Source organism: Anser anser (genome assembly GCF_964211835.1).
Source record: "Anser anser genome assembly, chromosome: 7".
NCBI classification, from domain to species: domain Eukaryota; kingdom Metazoa; phylum Chordata; class Aves; order Anseriformes; family Anatidae; genus Anser; species Anser anser.
This window is the reverse complement of record NC_139727.1, coordinates 11,796,806-11,815,281: the sequence shown is the minus strand read 5'-3', so window position 1 is coordinate 11,815,281 and position 18,476 is coordinate 11,796,806. Positions and strand designations below refer to the sequence as shown.

At 36.7% G+C, this 18,476-nt stretch overlaps 1 protein-coding gene across 9 annotated transcripts in view; it reads right to left on the bottom strand.

Annotated features, from left to right (window-relative positions):
- Positions 1-18,476, bottom strand: part of GRID1 (glutamate ionotropic receptor delta type subunit 1) — a 601,199-nt gene that overhangs the window by 48,472 nt on the left and 534,251 nt on the right. For 8 of the 9 annotated variants that reach the window (XM_083844348.1, XM_083844347.1, XM_083844343.1 and 5 more), the window contains 4 exons: positions 7,593-7,694; positions 5,891-6,088; positions 3,494-3,818; positions 2,615-2,753 (listed from right to left, as the gene is read on the bottom strand). In XM_083844348.1, the coding sequence (XP_083700474.1) occupies positions 2,615-2,753; positions 3,494-3,818; positions 5,891-6,088; positions 7,593-7,694 (764 nt within the window). The remainder of the gene's footprint in view (positions 1-2,614; positions 2,754-3,493; positions 3,819-5,890; positions 6,089-7,592; positions 7,695-18,476) is intronic. The other variant, XM_083844345.1, reaches the window with a different exon arrangement.

Sequence of the window (18,476 nt, the reverse complement as noted above, 5' to 3'; positions counted from 1 at the left end):
TGAGGAGGGGAAGAAGTAAAGGAAAGAACAACTCACTGGTTGAGATAAGGATGATTTAATTACAGGAAAAAAAATAATTATTAAGGAAAGATTATTATTAATTAAACAATTTAACTAAACAATTTAACTAAACAATTGACTATTTAACTAAGGGGGAAAAAGGAAAGGGGAAAAGGGAGGGGGAAAGGGAAAACAAAACAAAACAAAACAAGTAAAGGCTATGTGAAAGTGCAGAGGAAAGAAATTACTCTCTACTTCCCACAAATGAGCGATGCTTGACCACGTCCTTGAAGCAGGGCCTCAACGCACGTAGCCGGTGTTCGGGAGGAGGACAGACATTTTCACAACGAGAGCCCACCCCTCCCCTCTTCCTCCTTTTTCCACCTTCTATTGCTGAGTGTGACATCATATGGTATGGAATATCCCTTTGGTTGGTTTAGGTCAGCTGCCCTGGTGATGTTTCTTTTCTCACATCTTTGCCCACCCCTAGGGAAGTCAGAGAGAGTCCTGATGCTGTGCCAGCACTGCTCAGCAGCAGACACAACACTGGTGTGATACCATTGCTGTTTTAGATACAAGTACAGAGTACAGCACTGTATGGGCTGCTGCAGGGAAAGTTAACATCCCAGCCCAGTATCCTCTCCTTGTAAAGTGGATGCGATACTGGGAACTTGGAAAGTGGCAGCCACCACTGGGTATAGAAAGGCATATAATCATAATTCTTCAGCTGTAATCTCTAATAGTAGAGGGCAGAATGGACTCTGAAGTCCTGTGACAACGTCAAGCAGCCCCATTACCCAAATAACTTCTCCTTATTAAAAATTTTAATAAGAGGAATCAAAACCACCTGTAGATATTGTAATAGGTCAGCCACTAAGGTCTGATATACTCATCAAGCAGCTTAGTTCTTAAATCCAATTACCTTTTTTTTTTTTTTTTCCTCATTGCATTTCATCACACTTTTGTCCTCTCAAACTTGCTAAGTTCTGGGAGGTGCTCAGTAAACCTGACAATTTCTTCCACCATGAAGGAACAAGAAAATCAGAAATCATTCAGAAGGTCATTATTCAAGCCTTCCAGACAACTATTTCTGTCCTGGGTTTCAAGAACAATTTATTCATTGAGCTTAACCTTGGTCCTACATTGTAGGATGAGGTCTTACAGCCAGGTTTCAGAGATACTGTGCACTAGTATCTCTGAAAACTTCTCTTTAGTTTCTCATGTCATTTCCATCCATTACTTGCAGTTCTTATTTCTATTACAGTTAAAATTTACTTATTCCAACCCAACTAATAGAAAATTCATTTAAAAACAGAACTTTTCATTATTTTGGGCTCTTTTTGTAATAATTTTAGCAGTATATATATACAAAGCATTGTATTACCTGTATGTATGCAATGGCAATTATTTCTGTCCTTCTGTGCAGATAACATAGAGAAGGCAAAAGCATTTTTGTTGTTGTTGTTTTCCTCTAAGAGACAGTCTCATGTAAGTGCCAACAGCTCTGTTTTAGGTGCTGCACACAGATTCCAGTTCCAGTTTTCCAGTGAAACCCCAAATGAGATTAACAGAGTAACTGTGTCACTCAGCAGCACCTAAAATCTTTGCCTCAGCATTTTCTAGGAGAGCCTGTGTTGCACTGCCTGTCCTCTAGCCATCTCTCCACTCAATTGCTGTCAGATCAAACATGAGATACCAGACTCTAATCCTGTCAGCAGTGAATGAGGACAATAAACGGTCCTCTCAGTACTCCATGCCAGGGTGAAGCTGGAAATTTTGTCCATGTTTTGAGAGAAAAAGGAGAAATTTCGTTTAACTGTTACATTTTCTAAAGAAAAACAAACAAACATTAAACATGCTTACAAACAACCAGCAGCCCTCAGGAGCTGCTCAGAGGCTTGACTTATTGAAAATATTCTTGTAGGATATGGATTAGTAAGCAGGTAGCGGGGGAAAAAGTCAAAGGTGCAAGATAAATTGAGTTTGTTACAGAAGCTGTAATTTATCATCACAATATTGCCAACACAAATGTAGCAAATTATATATAAATTTAATCAAATGACTGCTGTATTACATCTATTACCCTGGAGTCAGATTTGGTTATCTTTTCCTCTGTGATAAGAAGTCTTTTCTGCAAATAACACCACGGAATCAGGCCATCTACATTTTAAAAAGTCCACTTGTATCATCTTACATGCATATAATAGCATAAACAGCAATGCATATCAAAATACTGAGAACATGAAATAACACATTAAAGGTGAGACGTGAAACAATATATAGTTCCCTAGAGTAGTAGTTCCTCTCTGATGTTCAACAAAGAAATACAGATAGCTGAAGCACTTAGATCTCTAGTTAAGCAAAATAAAAATAAACGTGAAAGACAACTCTTCTTCAAAAATACACAGTTAAAATGCCATTGTCCCTTCCATTCATTTGAGGGTTGTAGGAGTGAAGGAGAAGGGGTGGGGAGGGGAAAAGAGAAAGCAGTCACTGAAAATAAGAAGAGTATTTTATTAGAGTTATCTCCTTCTTGCAAGAATGGGTGCTCAAATGCGTAATACATTTCTGTGAAATCCAGGTTTCCAGCTTCATGTTAAGAAAAGGCTCTTACCTTATAGGATTATCCATCCTTGATACTGTGAGAAATGCTGCTAAGTTTGCTGTGTAGGATGAGCACACGATAAGGGTGAAGAGCCACCAACTTCCCATTACAATGCGCATAGCCACAGAATTGACAGTAGATTCACCCCCTACAAGCAAACAGGGAAAATGAGGATGTTTCAGGAACTTCTCCCCTGCGTGCTCTGATATGTTGAACTTTGTTGGAGTAACCCTCTGTATTTGTGCATCCCTTTTGCTGTGAGCTAAGCACTACTTCCATTACAACAGGTAGTCAACTTCTTGCCCTGGGTACTGTTCTAGAAAATAATCTTTCAAAATGTTTCCCTCAGGCATTATTCAGGATCAGACATACAGAACATGAATAATATTCTAAATAAGGAAAGTTTAATGGTGAAGTACCACTAATATCCTGGAATTAAATCATTACACAGTGCTCAGAACATTTTCCTATTCGTTTCAAAGAACAGAAAGATAAACTGTATCATATTAGTTCAAAAACTTTTTTTTTTTTTTAAATCACATTTAAAGGATTAGAAAAGGTGCTAGTTTCTGAGTTGGAGAAGTATTGTAATGTTGAGCCAAGCAGCTCTGCCGTTTATTTACCAAGTGATCATTTTCACAGTGGAAAAGTCTGTCAGGAATGGTTTCACTAGACTTTCTGAGGAACAGAAAAGCATAACGTAATCCCCCAAATCCCCCCCTTCCCACTGTTCATTACCTGGGATAAAAAAACATATTACCTCCTTGTACAAACCTTCTCTTTCATCTTTAGAAATACTCTGGCCAAGACTAACATGTCCTGAAATGCTCTAAACAAGATAGAACACTTCTGAACATCCATCAGTGGTGTCTGTAACAGACTATGTACCTTGCTGAACGAAGGCGCCGTACACAACCCAGATGGCACTGTGCAGGGTGGAGGAAGCAGAAGGGCTCGGCTGGGAAGCGTTCTGTGCCCTGACTGCCTGGATCCGGTTCAAGACAAATATTAAGACACCAACTATAGGGATGGCTGCAGCAATACAAGCCCACACCGCAAAGTCAAAAGGAGCAAAGAGAGAGAAGATGTTGATTTTCTCTTCGGGCTTCTTGATCAGGATCCCCACTGAATAGTCCATGTACCGCTTGCTGAAATCCACAACACTCTCTCTTTCAGGTGTTATAGTGATGGCTGAGATTGCTAGATCTGCTCTCTGCGAGACAAAGGCAACAGGTCAGATCTCCTTCTTTCACCATGAATTCTGCTAGCGTTCTGCTAGCCTTCAAGAGAAGCTTTTTCAAAAGCAAGTGGCTCTGTGCATATCTTTTTAAAATCTAACATATTTAGACAAAGTAAAATAAATTGCCTAAAAAGTAAAATCAGAATCAGTTTTATCAAACATTAATTAATTGCACTGGTTTAAAGCATAACAGTGAAATGTAACCTGTCAAAGTATTACTGAACAAAAAGAGTCACTCTGACTCGTCTGGAATGAAATGCAGTTTATTTAATCTTTATGCCTCACTTCTTTTCCAAATGATGCCTAAAACTCTAAACCATATTAACCCAATGCATTGCAAGCAGTAAGGAAAAAGCACCATCCATGCGCATCTCACAGCTCTATCAATGCTTCTTTTACTCTACTGTCATCACAAGATTACTGAGAAAAAAATCCTTACTCCTTCCCCATGCAAAATTTATTTAGCTTGTGTTTTTGGTATTTGTGTATTGTGATGAGCTAGTGTTTGCTGTTCTACCTGCCAACTTCCCGTATTAATGAATGGATTTCATATGACAACTGGGGGGAAGATTTTTGTTTTTACAAAGAATAAAGTGCCTGCAAAAACTAACAACTGTAAGAACGCCCCAAAGGAAACTAAGCTCCTGGAACTGCTTTGACCTCAACATTTAGAGTGAACAGGTTTTACATATACTAGGTCCTTTAAGAGTATGCAAACTCAATGAAAGATAAAAGTATTTAATAAATAAGATTCCCAAAGCTTTTAAGAGCTGCAATTAGTTTTTGATTATTTTCCCATCTTAATCAAAACAGTTTGCTACAAAAAATAAAATGTACTTTTTGTTTCTTATCTCTGTGTTTTGTTGGGAAAGTAGGCCAAATATTAGGTTAGGGAGATCTGCTTTGAAATTCTTTGGAGGCAGTGGAAAAGTTAGTAGCAGAAATACTATTATAAATACTTTGTTACTTCAAAGAATGCACTTTCCAAAGAAATTTCACAGGATTTCTTACCAGATTTTTAAGTCAATGAAATTCAAATAGCTTATGTCAACGCAAAATAAGTAAAAAATCCTTTATATTTCCTAGCACCAACCAAGTATATCCCATTATCATACACATGTTTGCTATTGCTTTAATTGCATCTATTTCTTCCTAAACCTCTACTTACCAGACACTGAGACGCCTACTGACTGGATAATGAGAAAGCTTTCACTTTCAGTAATAACGCCACTGTAGAAGAGTAACCTTTTCTACAAAGGGCATAGACATGGAATATTAATTCCTTTGATTCTCTGTCTTGATTAGCATTTGTCCCATGTCAGATAGCAAGACCATGAACAAAATACATTTTAATCTCATTCTCCTGGAGATTCTAAACTACAGACTTTCCCCATTTACTTCAACAGAGTTCAATTAACTTACTCCTGATTTGCAAGACTTTAATTAACAAAGAAATTTGGTCCTCTTTGTATTAAATGAATGAGTAATCCTGAGCTCAGTTTAAAATTCTGGTCCTTCAAAACACTTCTTTATGGTGTATATTATTACTGATATTTTTCCTATTTTGGAATCATCAGTTGATCTTTATGAAACATATTGCCACACAGTGATCCAAAGAAAGTCATACCTACAAGTCATGTATCAAATATATAATGACAAAAAAAAAGTAATTAATCGGTTAAGAATACATACCTTCTATACTCACTCACATACACCCTCTCTTTTTATACTCTTTTTTGACATCTATATAAACAGATTTACATTGATATAATGTATGTTGATAACAGGTGGGAGTAAACAGACCAACACACTCTATAGTTCCTACCCTACATAAAGGTCTTAAATAGCATGGTTTAGACTACATTCAAGCCACCCATAGCTCAGAAGAGTTCTGTACTGGCTCTTTGATCCTAATTCAATCTCCTGTAATTTCCAATGGAGGAAGGGGAGAATTTCAAAAACTTCCGTAACTAAGCTTAAACATCCTACTCTGAAGAATCTTTATTAGTTGTTTGTTTTTCAAACACAGCTTCTTCTCTGTGTACCTTGTTAATAAGTTCTCCAATCATGCCATTCCAGGAGCTGTTTTGGAGCTGATGTCCATATTTGCCATCAGGAGCTTGATATATCTCATATTTGAAACCCAGATTCTTGGCAAGTGCATCCAGGACATCAATGGAAAATCCTTTATAACGTTTTGGTTGCCCAAGTATGTTCTCTGCCACCATCACAAAAGGTTCTTCCTGAGAAAAAAACAATATCTTAGCTGATACTTGAAACAAGGTGTTTATGTTTTTAAGCAAAATGGATGTTTCCTGAGTTAATTCTGGACAACTCAGCACAGATTTCAAGACCCTCATAACCCCCTCAGCAAAAAGCTCAGGTCAGGTGGAACACTCCAAGGCATCCCCACCAGGTACCAGTGCTTCAGCAGCTGAGTTACATCCATGGTCCTGGGTTTTACACAGTTCATGAGAGGAAGCAGAAACTCCACAGAACAATTCAGCCCCCTCTGTCAGCTTCCTGGTGTTTGCAGGATGAATACTCTCTGGAATACCTGCCTCTTCTCGCTGAATATAAAGAGGGCAATGACACCTACCTTAGTGTCTTAACTAACTATCTAGAATATAGATGTTAAGTTAAGCAGATGAGCCTTAGATAGGAGCACTACTGCTTTCCAGCTCAGAGCATATCAGGTTTAGAAAGCCATCTTTTACTGACAATGATAAATCTTTCAAAACAACTGCTAAAAATGTTGAATTTTTTGAATTTTTGAAAATTTGAAAATTCCAACAATAACTTTCATGGGTATTAGTTTCTAGAGTATTTTATAGTAAAGTATATATTGAGATAAAGGAATACAGCATTTTTTGGTATGTTTTCAGTCAGACATAGGCATCCTTCTCTGCTGGGTGTGTCAGCTGCACAGTCTCTGCAGTTGTCTGCATTTGTGCTGTGGTGCTGACATCCTTCTGGAAGGAATTTGGTCACCTCCCATGTAAACTATACCATAACCTCACCTGTTACCTGATCCTGATAGAGGAAAGAAAGCTGGGGAGACTGCTTTAATCGTGTGGTGCATTACTTCCTATTTGTACCATGATTCAGAAAAAGAACAATAAAAAACACAAAGACGTCACATTCTTCAATCTGGGAACTGCGGTACCTTAGGCAGGAATGCATTCAAACCTTAATTTGCCCTTAATTTAGCACTTAGCTAACAGGAGCTCTGCTACCACTCAGAATAGTAACAAACTGCAGTACTAAAAACACATAGTCTATATCTTTCTAAAAGACGTAGTTTATCTCAACAGGAAGTTACGAACTCAACGGAAGAAACACCCGATTACATTTTACAGCCTGCAGTGTACAAGAGTCAAGATTAGATTATCATAATTGGCCCATCTGATCTTAAAATCCATTAAGTACTAGAAACTGCATGTCTGAGTTAGAGTACTGTATCTGAAATGTAGTCCTGTGCACTTAAGACCTTGTGCTGGTTCCATGCCCAGTATGAATTACAATGCAGAAAAAAAAGCACAAGCAAACAATGCTATACATCTCTGACATTGCACAGATATACATACAATAATATAAGGCCATCATCTATCTTCCTTGCTTATGTAACTGATCATCCAAAAATACAGAATTGAAAATGATAGGAAAAAATTCTGAAGGAAGCACCCAAAATAGTCAGATCCTTTCTATTTTGAGCATTTTGTTTCCTGAACTCAAATAGCATCATACCAAGACAGTCACCACTTTGAGTGTCAATCCTTGTAAGTCACTGCCCAGACGTCGTTCTTGCAGGCTACCATTCAGTCCTTTCTCAGAGTCCCACGTGGCCAACTAGAACAGAAAGTACAGTAAGTCTGAAGGACTGGTAGGCAGAAACCCTTCAATACTTTCATGAACATTTTGCAGCAGCTTCATTGAATCTAGAGTTCATATAGAGAGGATTTTTTTTTTTTAACACAATCTGAATCAGTGAGATTCAGAGCACAGACAAACTAGTCTTTTGTGTGAATGCATTTTCATCAATGCCTGTAATATAACTGCTCTATTATCTGTAGTATTTGCCATTTTACTTCACCCAGATCACTATATGACTTTTCTCTCTAATAAGTTTATATTGCTTGACAGTCCTTGGGATTATCTGTAGTCTTACCATCCCATATTTTCCTCTCTGATCAAATTCCCTCCTACTTTTCAAGTCATTCTCTACTGCTTATCAAAGACCAACCATTCTTCCTGATGCACAATGCTCTTGCTTGCTGATGGTTATAAATTCTTGACAGATTCTATGGTGTAAAACTGCCTCCTCTTCTGTCTTGGGCTTCCTTCAGATCCTATATTAAGTCCTATTTTCTCTCTTCTTGCCCTACTTCTACCTCATCAGTAAAATAATGACAGCCTCTCAGCTTCCCAGGCTTCCATGATCAAATATCTCATAAACTCTAAGAGCACTGTAGGCATCTGCTAGATGCTAGATACATATTTTCATGATAACTCCACAGAATATTACATCTAAATATTTTATTTTTTAATTAAATTTAGCACTTCAAAATCAATTTTATTGCTTTTTCTGAAAAGAGGTTCAATACAAAAGTCAATCTTAAGTGATCTCTGGATTATTCAAACTGAATATGTTCTGCAGCAGCAGCAGTCAGACACTCCTTTTACTTTCAAACAGAACTCATGGTGTCATTTTGTTTGGAAGAGTCATAAATAGTATTGAGTAGAAACTGTTTTTCTTTGTTTGTTTGTTTTTAGCTGTACTCTTAAACACCAATACTACGCTCACATATATGGAGGCAGTGTTGTTAGCTGAAGGCATGCCCCGTAGCAATTAAACTCAGTCCAAGATATGTTAAATGTGGCTTCCTCCTGCCAGAAGCTAAGCTTCATGTAGCAAGTCAAAATCTTCTTGGAAATAATTTATTTTACTGAAAATGCCTATGGCTAGATGTCCTACATGATTTATTTCTATGATTTCAGTTATATCCTAAAGCCTCAAAAGTCAAACCAACAAATATATTGCGTGAGGGAGATCTGTATAGTTTTATTTTTATTTTCTTGCAGAAGAAAAACAGGGAACTAAAAAGAACAGGACATTTAGTGACTACTCGGCCATCATATCCATCACACAGGTACAACTGATGAAAATTATTCTATAATCACTAAATCTTCAACCTGAGAGATAGGTAAGAAAAGAATTAAGCTATAACTCTTTAACCCAAATGACCTGAAGGATGAAAAAGGAGAATGACTGAGTAATAGTATTAAGCTTTCTGATGACACTCCTGAAAGCTGAAGTATCTCAGATTGAAAATTTTCCACCTGTAATGTCAGTTTGGAGTGACAAACTATGTTTTTTACATAAAAGCATCTATAGCAATATGGGTAGATACCTATAGCTATGATATCTCTTAAATTCAAATTCAGATGCTTGCTCTGAAATATGTCCAGATGTTAGCTTTTGCTATTGCTAAGCAAAGTTAACCAATTTGTCAGCTGACATAAATCAGTACAGTTCAACAGATTTCAAAGATGGGTATTGGTACGTGGGGTATATATATTCTCTTAAATCTGTAAAGAATGTTGCTCTGACTAAGCTTTCTTCAGCTGTCCTATGCAGTAAGTTTATGGTAAAGAGACAGGGAAGTTTTGTGCCAGAATGGCTTACACAATATACAGATGATAATCACTATTTATTCGAAAACAAGTAATGAAACACTCATTTGTTTCTCTACCACTGATGGGCTGACATTTCAATTCCTTCTCTTGCTCCTTTTCCCTTCAAAAACCCTATCTGATTTCACCTCAAGAGGTCAAACTTTTTGAATACCCTCTATTTTGCATTCTGTATTAACAATAGGAATTCCTAAAATAGCTGGAAACATGCCAGTGCAAAACCAAAGCCTATTCCTTTTGTTCAAAAGGAGAGACAAAGATTTCTCTTTTATGCAGTAGGGGTAAGTGCAAGGAGGAGAAGCATATTTCACATCTGCACAGAACTCCATGGCATTCTGTATGGAGAGACAAATTTTCCAGTCTCTAAAAGGCAAATGATGCAGATAAAGTTCATAAATGGAACATGAGAAAAACCTTTTCCAGAAGGGATTTTTCCTTTACATCTCTGTGCTTCAGAAAATTTCTCTTGTTCAGAAGTGTGCCAATTTTGGCTTCCACTTCTTGCAGACAGAATTTTGTTTATAGGACTGATACATTTACAGATACGCACACCAATTTGTGACAGTTGACCTATCAAGATCAGTGCCCGAGAAACTAATTTCCAGCACTGTTAAACACAATGAGTACTGCTGTTATTTGATAAGACCGTTAGAGTTTCATTCTTTGTAGAAATATGTACCATGTTCCTACCAGAACTCTCGAGTCAAAGGTTACAGAACAACCATCAGCTGATGGAGGTCTAGGGCTTTTAGATCCGATTATGACAAACAACTACTTGCAGAATCCGCACTTATTGGATGTATTTCAAAAATCAGTGGTCTCTGGAAAATATATTTAATGACAATGTGTTTGTTATTGTTTGGTTTGCTTGGTTTTGGTTCTTGAGTTTCTGGGTTATTGGAGCTAAGGTTTTGAAAACAGCTACTTTAATAAAGCTTTTCAGATTAAACCTTCTACCTAGTTTCTCTTTCTTAAACAGCCATATTGTTGGCTATTATCTTATAGTTCCAGACATACATCAGAAGCTCAATGACCCACTAAAGACAAACCAGAGGAAACAAATGCAAAATTCAGACAAAAAGGTAGCTTCTTGCAAAATTCTGACTCAATAAACATTTCTGATCTTTATCAATATTTACTGCATTTTCAATCAGAACTGCAAGGAAAAGCTCAGAGAGAGAAATTCAAAATTTTAACATGGTTTTCAACCCCCACAAGCAATATATAGCTCCAAACACACATACTCAATACACAATTGAAACAACTACACAACTAGACAGCCTGGGAATGTCAAATGAAATGGGAATGTATGTTATCCACAGTATGCCTCATGAACATGCTGGGATTTTTTCCTGAAAAGTACTGATACCCATCATGACCTCCAAAGAATATCTGACAACAATGTAATTCTCAGATTCCTGAGTTTCCATCAATACATTAGAAGCCATACTCTAACAAAGGAGTTTCATGACTTTGTCAATTATGCAGCTCATGGCTGCCCAAGGCTTACTTGAGCTTAGTTCCTCAGGGGATATCGTACTGAAATGTCATGGTAACCGGACAATATCAGAAACAGCTCCACAGAAGTGTGAAGACCCTCATCAGCATAATGAGGCAGACAATCCATTTACTCAAATAAATCAAGGTTGCATGCACTTAACATAGATTTGCAAGATTTACAGCCTCCTTTGAACTTGATCAATGAGATTGAGAGCCTGTGTGCCTCCTCATTTAGGAGCTGAAACTGATTATCAACTCAGTTGTTTGTTACACAGCTGTTTGTCTGCAAGTCTGTATTTTCATGCTGCTGTACTACACAATAATTACATACTCCTTGAATAAGGAACTTGAAATTAGTTTTCCTAACTCTGCTGTGAATGCTCAAACCACTGGACTATGGCAAATGTCTGTTTTGGGCCCAAACAAATGGAGATGAAAATTATCCCAAACTACTAGTAAATAACTGGCATTAGCATAAAAAGTGAGTATCTAATGTTTTTCTCACAAAAGTGAATAAGACCATTTACATTATGTAAGTATTTGATGCAGTAGTTACTGTCAAAATAGTGCATGCCACTGCTATCTAACTCTATTTTAAGTATGAAAACACCCTAAATATTATCCCTAATTTTCACTGAAAATGTGATTCCCTTAAGAAATATAAACCCATATTTTTTTAACAGATGCATAGTAGCGTTTGAAAGGGCTACAATTAAGACAGAGCATGCTATTCTACCTTACCAAAAACTGAAAACTTTTGTCTGGTAACAAATTTGGAGCCAAGGTTACACTATCCAAACCAATTAAATTTGGGAACCCCTGCCTTGAAACTTGTAGACTTCTAACAAAGAACAAATAGGAGAAAGGGGCAGTCAGTTCTCATGCCCTGAAATAGTGACACCTGTATCAACCCACTTACTGAAACATTTAATGTTATAAAAGCAGGCTTTAAACAAAAACAGTAATTAAAATAATATTAATAATAATAAATAATAATAAAAAAGAAACAATAAAAATAAAGTTTACAGGAGGCAAATGTAAAATACGGTAGTGGTACATTAAGTAAATGGAGCAAATTGGACACTCTTATGTTGCAATTCTAAGCAATAAAAAGGAATCAATTTAAATAGTAAGTAAAGCAAATATTTACATTGAATCCCAGGATTGTTTTTAAATGCAATGTATCAGTAATCTAGAGATTTGTTGTTCAATATCATTCACAGCATGGTATTAATGGGATTCACACATTGGACTTTGAGTCCTTCTTAAGGAACCAACAGGACTCCCTGAAACATCTGTTCCTTTTCTTATGACTGGAATTGTTTTGTGGGTACCAAAAGCTTTTCGTGTAAAATATGGGATCATAATTAAAAAAAAAAGAATCCTTTTGAACTGTGCATTCATATAATCTGTAATTACATAAAATAGGATTAAGAAAATATAAAGGTATCAATTTTCATATGTGCAAGCAAATCTGATACGATTCTTTTCTGCAACAGCTACAGAATTATTAGAAAGGTTCTGACATCTCTACCCTGAAGCACAAGCATTTTTAACGATAAGAACCTGGACAAGATGATCAACTAATTTAAGGTAGTGCTCTGTGTTCCAACATAACCCTACTTTGATTGCAGTGAAACAACTCCAAGTCATCTAGGTCTGATGTTTATTCTAATCTATTCTGATATTCTGCATTTTGTTTGTATTAAAGACATAGCCTGCTTCCAAACATTGACAGGGAAACTGGAATTCTTATTATTAGAATGCTGGTGTATTTGGATAGGAAAATCAGTCTGTGGCAAACTCCATAAGTCTGCTGTGAAGGCTGCAAGAGGTAAATTCCTGAGTTAGCTTTTGTGATCTTTGGGCAGCAAGGTATCACTACACAGGAATCCTAAGGACCCCAACTCAGAAATTAGAAAGTTAAGCAACTCTTGGACATTTTATGTTTCCCTATGAGATTTAATAAAGTACTTATATTTATTAAAATGCATATACACATATCTACTTCAAAACATTAACACACGTTAGGGCTCCTGAACAGTTACTTCAGTCACTGGCACTTTCAAAGACCCAGTAGACATATCTGTACCTTTAGAAACCTAAAAGCTAAGCCAAACGTATGAGTTTAATTCCAGGATAATAACCATCATCAAGTTGTATCAAAGCTGTGCAACTTGGTATGATGAGAATACCTACACACCCATAGCCATAGAGCCACGGAGAACTCCAAAACATACCAAAACTATGAAGCAGAGGATTGCGAGCCCAGTCTTAAGAGGTACAGGAACTTAGTCTTTTGGATGAAAATTTTATCACATCCTGTTTAACACTCAAAACACTCAGTTTGTCATTACGGGGCCACACAAGGATTTCAGCTGCATGGTAAAAGTTCAGAGCAGGGCAGGGAGATGATGGAAAGCTGCTTTCTCCCATTTCCAATACTTCAGAAAACAGCACCATCCATCTCATGAGACAGTAAGCCCTTTAAAGGCAACGCCTAGCCAATATAAAGTATGAAAAAATGCTGGATTAGGAAAAGGCCAAATCCTCTGGGGCTACAATCTCACTGCTGTTCATCCAACAGGACCCTATGTGAGACAGTGAAGCACATTGATGTAACTTGCTGCTTTAATGGGCTTTTAAGAATGTGATGTCTTTAGGGAGAAGTATGCAGCTTATTCTAGCTTCAGTGTTTTGTAAATGTTTGGTGCTATATAAATTGTAATAATACATCTATAGAGAATAATAGGAAGATAAGCATTAGGCAGCACGATGTTACGATGAACAAGCCATTCTGGGCAAAATTGACAATTGTTTTTTTTTTTTTTTATAGCAAAATTAATAGGTAACAGAAATGAAGGTGATATAACTGAATTTCAGTTTTGTTTCATACAGGTTATTGTGAAAACACATCTAGGACAATTTGAATTCATTTCCTGAATAATGACAATATCACATAATTTATGAACTCCTTCTAAGCAACAACAAAGAATGATATATGAAGATGAAGAGAGAAGTTTTGAGGTAATTTATGACAAGTCATTATTACTATCTTATTTACTTAATAGCTTTATTAATGATTTGGAACAGGAAATAGCAAATTACTAAAAACAAAATGTCTAAAATGCAAAGATATCTCAAAACTGGAAAGCACTGTAAATATGTCAGACTAGAACACAGAGAAAAATAAATGGGAGTAGGGAGTAGTAAAAAAACAGACAAGAAATAGTAACATGCATCTGGCATAACTAGAAATAAACATTAATGAAAAGGAAAGAAGTGAGAAGTATATATACATCAGTTGAAGAAAAAAATGGAAATTGATGTTAAAAAATTGTGCAGGGTGAGAGTGCGCTGCAAATGGATCACAAACTTTTAATACAGTATGGCTGCAGAAGTGACAGTGTGATTTTGCACTCCACACATCTCATGGCACAGGCTGCACCGAAAGCAGTCACAACACAGCTGAGAAGAACATACAGTCTTAATAATGCGTTCAACATCTGTCTGAACGAGATTTAGGCAAGCTGGAAGAAAATCATTGGGAGAACAGGACAATACCACTGGGGTAGAGGAGTCAGCACAAGAACAGTAAAAGAAGCAACTGTGAATATCTAATCTAATGACGACTACGAAATTGGAAAATTAGACACAACACTGGATATAAGACAACAGAACTACTGCTGCTGAGTTCAGATAATCTACAGAGACCCTTTCACATGAAATGCAAACCATTACTGGAAACATTCTTTCATACTCAATGCATACTGTGAAAAGAGAAACATAAATATATATATTTATATCCAGACAAGCTCTGCCCTTTTAATAAAACATTTTTTCATGGGAAGGGTTTAGCACATCCTAGATATGAGTAAGCGCATACATGAAAGAAATCAAATAACAGCCTGACAGCTTGGTGGTTGCTGAATTCACCAGAGATATCAGAACTGAACCCAGGTTTCACAGAATTCTGAGCCTCTCAGATCCAAGCCAAGAGTGATTAGGATACTTAAATGTGGAACAACTTGATTTGAGTCCCATATTGCAAAGTTTAGCCTTGTATATCAGTTTACCAGATCTCAAATGACTGGATTGTTCATCATCTTAAAGGCTAATATGGACATATAATTATTGACAAAGGTATTGGTTTAGTCTATTTGTGGAGTGGCATAATTCCTTAACATTTGAAAATCTCGACTTTCATCTCCAGTAAAAATCCATTCACCATTGCTGAAATGAAGTCATTCCTACAACTCAGAGAGGGAGCAACTATCAAAAAGTGCAGAGGAGCAATTTAAGGTTCCATCCGACAATCACTCAGAGATGTGCTTTAGCTTAGCTAATGTACATAATACCATTGAAGCCTGAGAGCTACACTTACATAAAGTTAATTGAGCATAGACCTAGAATAGAAAATAAAGAAACTTCAAGAACACTGAAGGAGGGATTTGAGTAGGAAAGAGCAATTGACCTGAACTGACATGTGTCACGAAAAAGACATACACCACTGCTCTTCTGAGAAGCACTGCTAGATAAATGGCAAATGTCTAGGATTAAGATGCCACATGAAGACTGCCCTTGCAGTAGCATAATGCCCTTCAAACCATGTAAGGGAACAGGTTCACATTTAAGAGGGAAGAGTAGCATTAACTGAATCACTGTCACATGGACTGTCCCCATGGCAATCTTATTCAAGGTTTAAGAGAAGACAAACCTCCAGTTGTGCAAACAAAAAGTACTTCAGCAAGAAGCTGCATATTGACAAGGTGAAAATTTGCAGAAGTTGAAATGAAAATTTCAAAGCAATTCAAAGGGCTTAAACCCAATGAAAAGTGAAAAGATTACATTAAAAACACATTAAAATCAGAAACTTTTTTGTTTACATGCAAGAACAAATATAGTATTAAACCAATATTACCCAGATATTAGTCAGAATCTTTAGTACAGAGTCCATGTCATTTACAATAATTGATACATAATAGATATGGAAAACCTAGAGGGAAAGACCACAACACCTAACCCAGAACTGTGAGGGTACTTTAGGAGACAGAAGACTACAAATTGAGTCTTTGGTAGAGGTATTTCAGCATTAATACTCTACATTCTCTAGAAGCCTATGTGAAAGTATTGATTCAGCTCTTACTCTACAAATTCAGCTATCCATTGCAATCAACAATTTTGACTTCACCTAGCATAACTCAGAAGTACCTTGCTCAACTATTTTTTATGGTTCTTCATTGCAGAGAATGTAAAATATTTTGAAGTGAGAGGAAGAGGTTCTCTTAATGTTTTTATTAGCCAAAGCTCAGTTCAATTAAATGCAATGGCCATATTATTAAAAGCCCACTATTTTACATATAACAGCTCTATGACATAAATGAAGATTAGACACATTATGCATTATACTAATAATATTAAGGAAGCCAAGATATTCTTGTTCATGCATTTATGTATATTGTAGCTATTTGCAGTACTGTGACTGAGGAGTTTTATGCAGAATTGAAATAAGAGTTTTCTGTAACTCTTCAGCTTTTACCAACCCAGTATAAGACTTCTCATAATCCTTGGGAATGGGTCAGATTCACATACTTTATATTTTATATTGCCTATACATCAAATTTAATGTTATGGTGAAAGACAAATTATTATCTTTTTGCAAAAATAGGATCTTGCTCCATTAATAGGGAGAGCGAGACATTTTTGTGCCAGGAAGTCAATGAAAGAGCAACATCACCAATTCAGGATTGCTCCTCTTTCCATAGCCATGTACTCCTGTGCCAAGCCTGAACAAATATGTATGGGATAGAAGATCTGCATGAAGTGGAGAAAAAGGAGCTGACAGAACATGACAAGATAAATGTAACCTGTTAGTATTCATTATATAAAAGTACAAATAGGCCATCTTCATCTCTGGTAGAGTAAATTGCTTCAATTAATACTAGTCTTTGAAAGAGCAGTGACAGCAACATGCTGATTGTAAACAGAAAAAATTAGTGAAGGGACACTGTAGCAACACAGGTACTGGAAAAGATGTAGTAATATATGAAGCGATCACAAGAGTGATGAAAACAATATGAAAAAAAACATTATCCTCTGATAGCGTCTCTATAAAGTGCTGACAAGTATTACTCTGTCCCCAGATTTTTGCATTTCATTTCCTGAACACAAAATCAAAATGCACGGAAAGTGGTACTGAAAATAAATTGAAACTGTGTTCTTCTAGGATCTTGCAGGCTTTTCTTTTGTAAAGAAAGCAGATAACTTCCACCTCTGTCCACCTGCACTCTGCCCACTCCTCGAAACTTTGAGATATAACAACACCATAACATAGCAATATCGTTGAATGAGAGAGAAGCATTGCTATAGCGCAAGATATATGTGTAGCATCACAATTCTGCTAAGGGTGGAATAAGCTAATTGTGAGTGCCTGAGATACTGCTGAATCAGGCACTTCCCACGGGCACTGTAAATTACCAGTTGATATGAACAACCATGCCTCTAAGCATAAAATTAAAACTGGTAAGTAATCATAAAAGTTAGACTAATCCAAATAAAAAGTCTGCAACAGATGTCATAAGTGACTGTCTGAAAAACTACAGCAGCAGGAGTTCTTGCTACTGGTTAGCTATTTGGAAGACAAACAACTACGCCTCATCTTCCTTCTCCAGTTTAAAAAAAAAAAAAAAAATGCTGCCCAGTGAGAGCTGGTGGGTGCTGGAGTCCATAGATATGCCAAATGCTGTCATTAAATGTTAAATATGGAAAGAAAAGGCAGGGTGTTGAAGAGTAGTGAGTTGCGGACAAAACTGAACCAATTCCATCTGCCATTACTAATTGCATGTGGGTAAAAAGGAAACAAATTCACACAGACAGCAGATTCTTTTCAAAGCTTCCAAATGCTTTTTGGTGGGAGATTACTAGCTTCTGAGAGCAGAACTACCCTTGTTATATATGCAATAGTGAGCTCAGCAGACAAAAAGATCGTTGAAAAGTTGAATCTAACAACAAATAAAAATTCCTGTTGATTTTATACATGCTCTTCTCCTGCTCTCTGCAGCGTAATATCCAGCTGTAGTGATGTGCTGAAAATTTTACTGAGGAGTGAGAACAAGAGATGATGGAGTAGTTGGAAAACTGTCAGAGCCTGGTATCTTTTCCAGTCTTTCTACATGTATGCAATTAATTGACACACTACTATTGGCTACACTAAAACATCTGCTGGGTTTTTGTTGTTGTTGTTTGTTTTGGGGGGTGAGTTCACTCTTGGATTTCTCGAATATTACCTGAGCTGAGTGCTTTTGAATTTGACTACACATTCAAGAAGTCCTATGCATCTGCAGTTCTGCAGTTCGAACAACTGAACTTTTCACAGTGTGCCTCTTTCTTTTGTGATATGACTAAGAGACCATGATGTGATTCCACCAGCTGCAGACC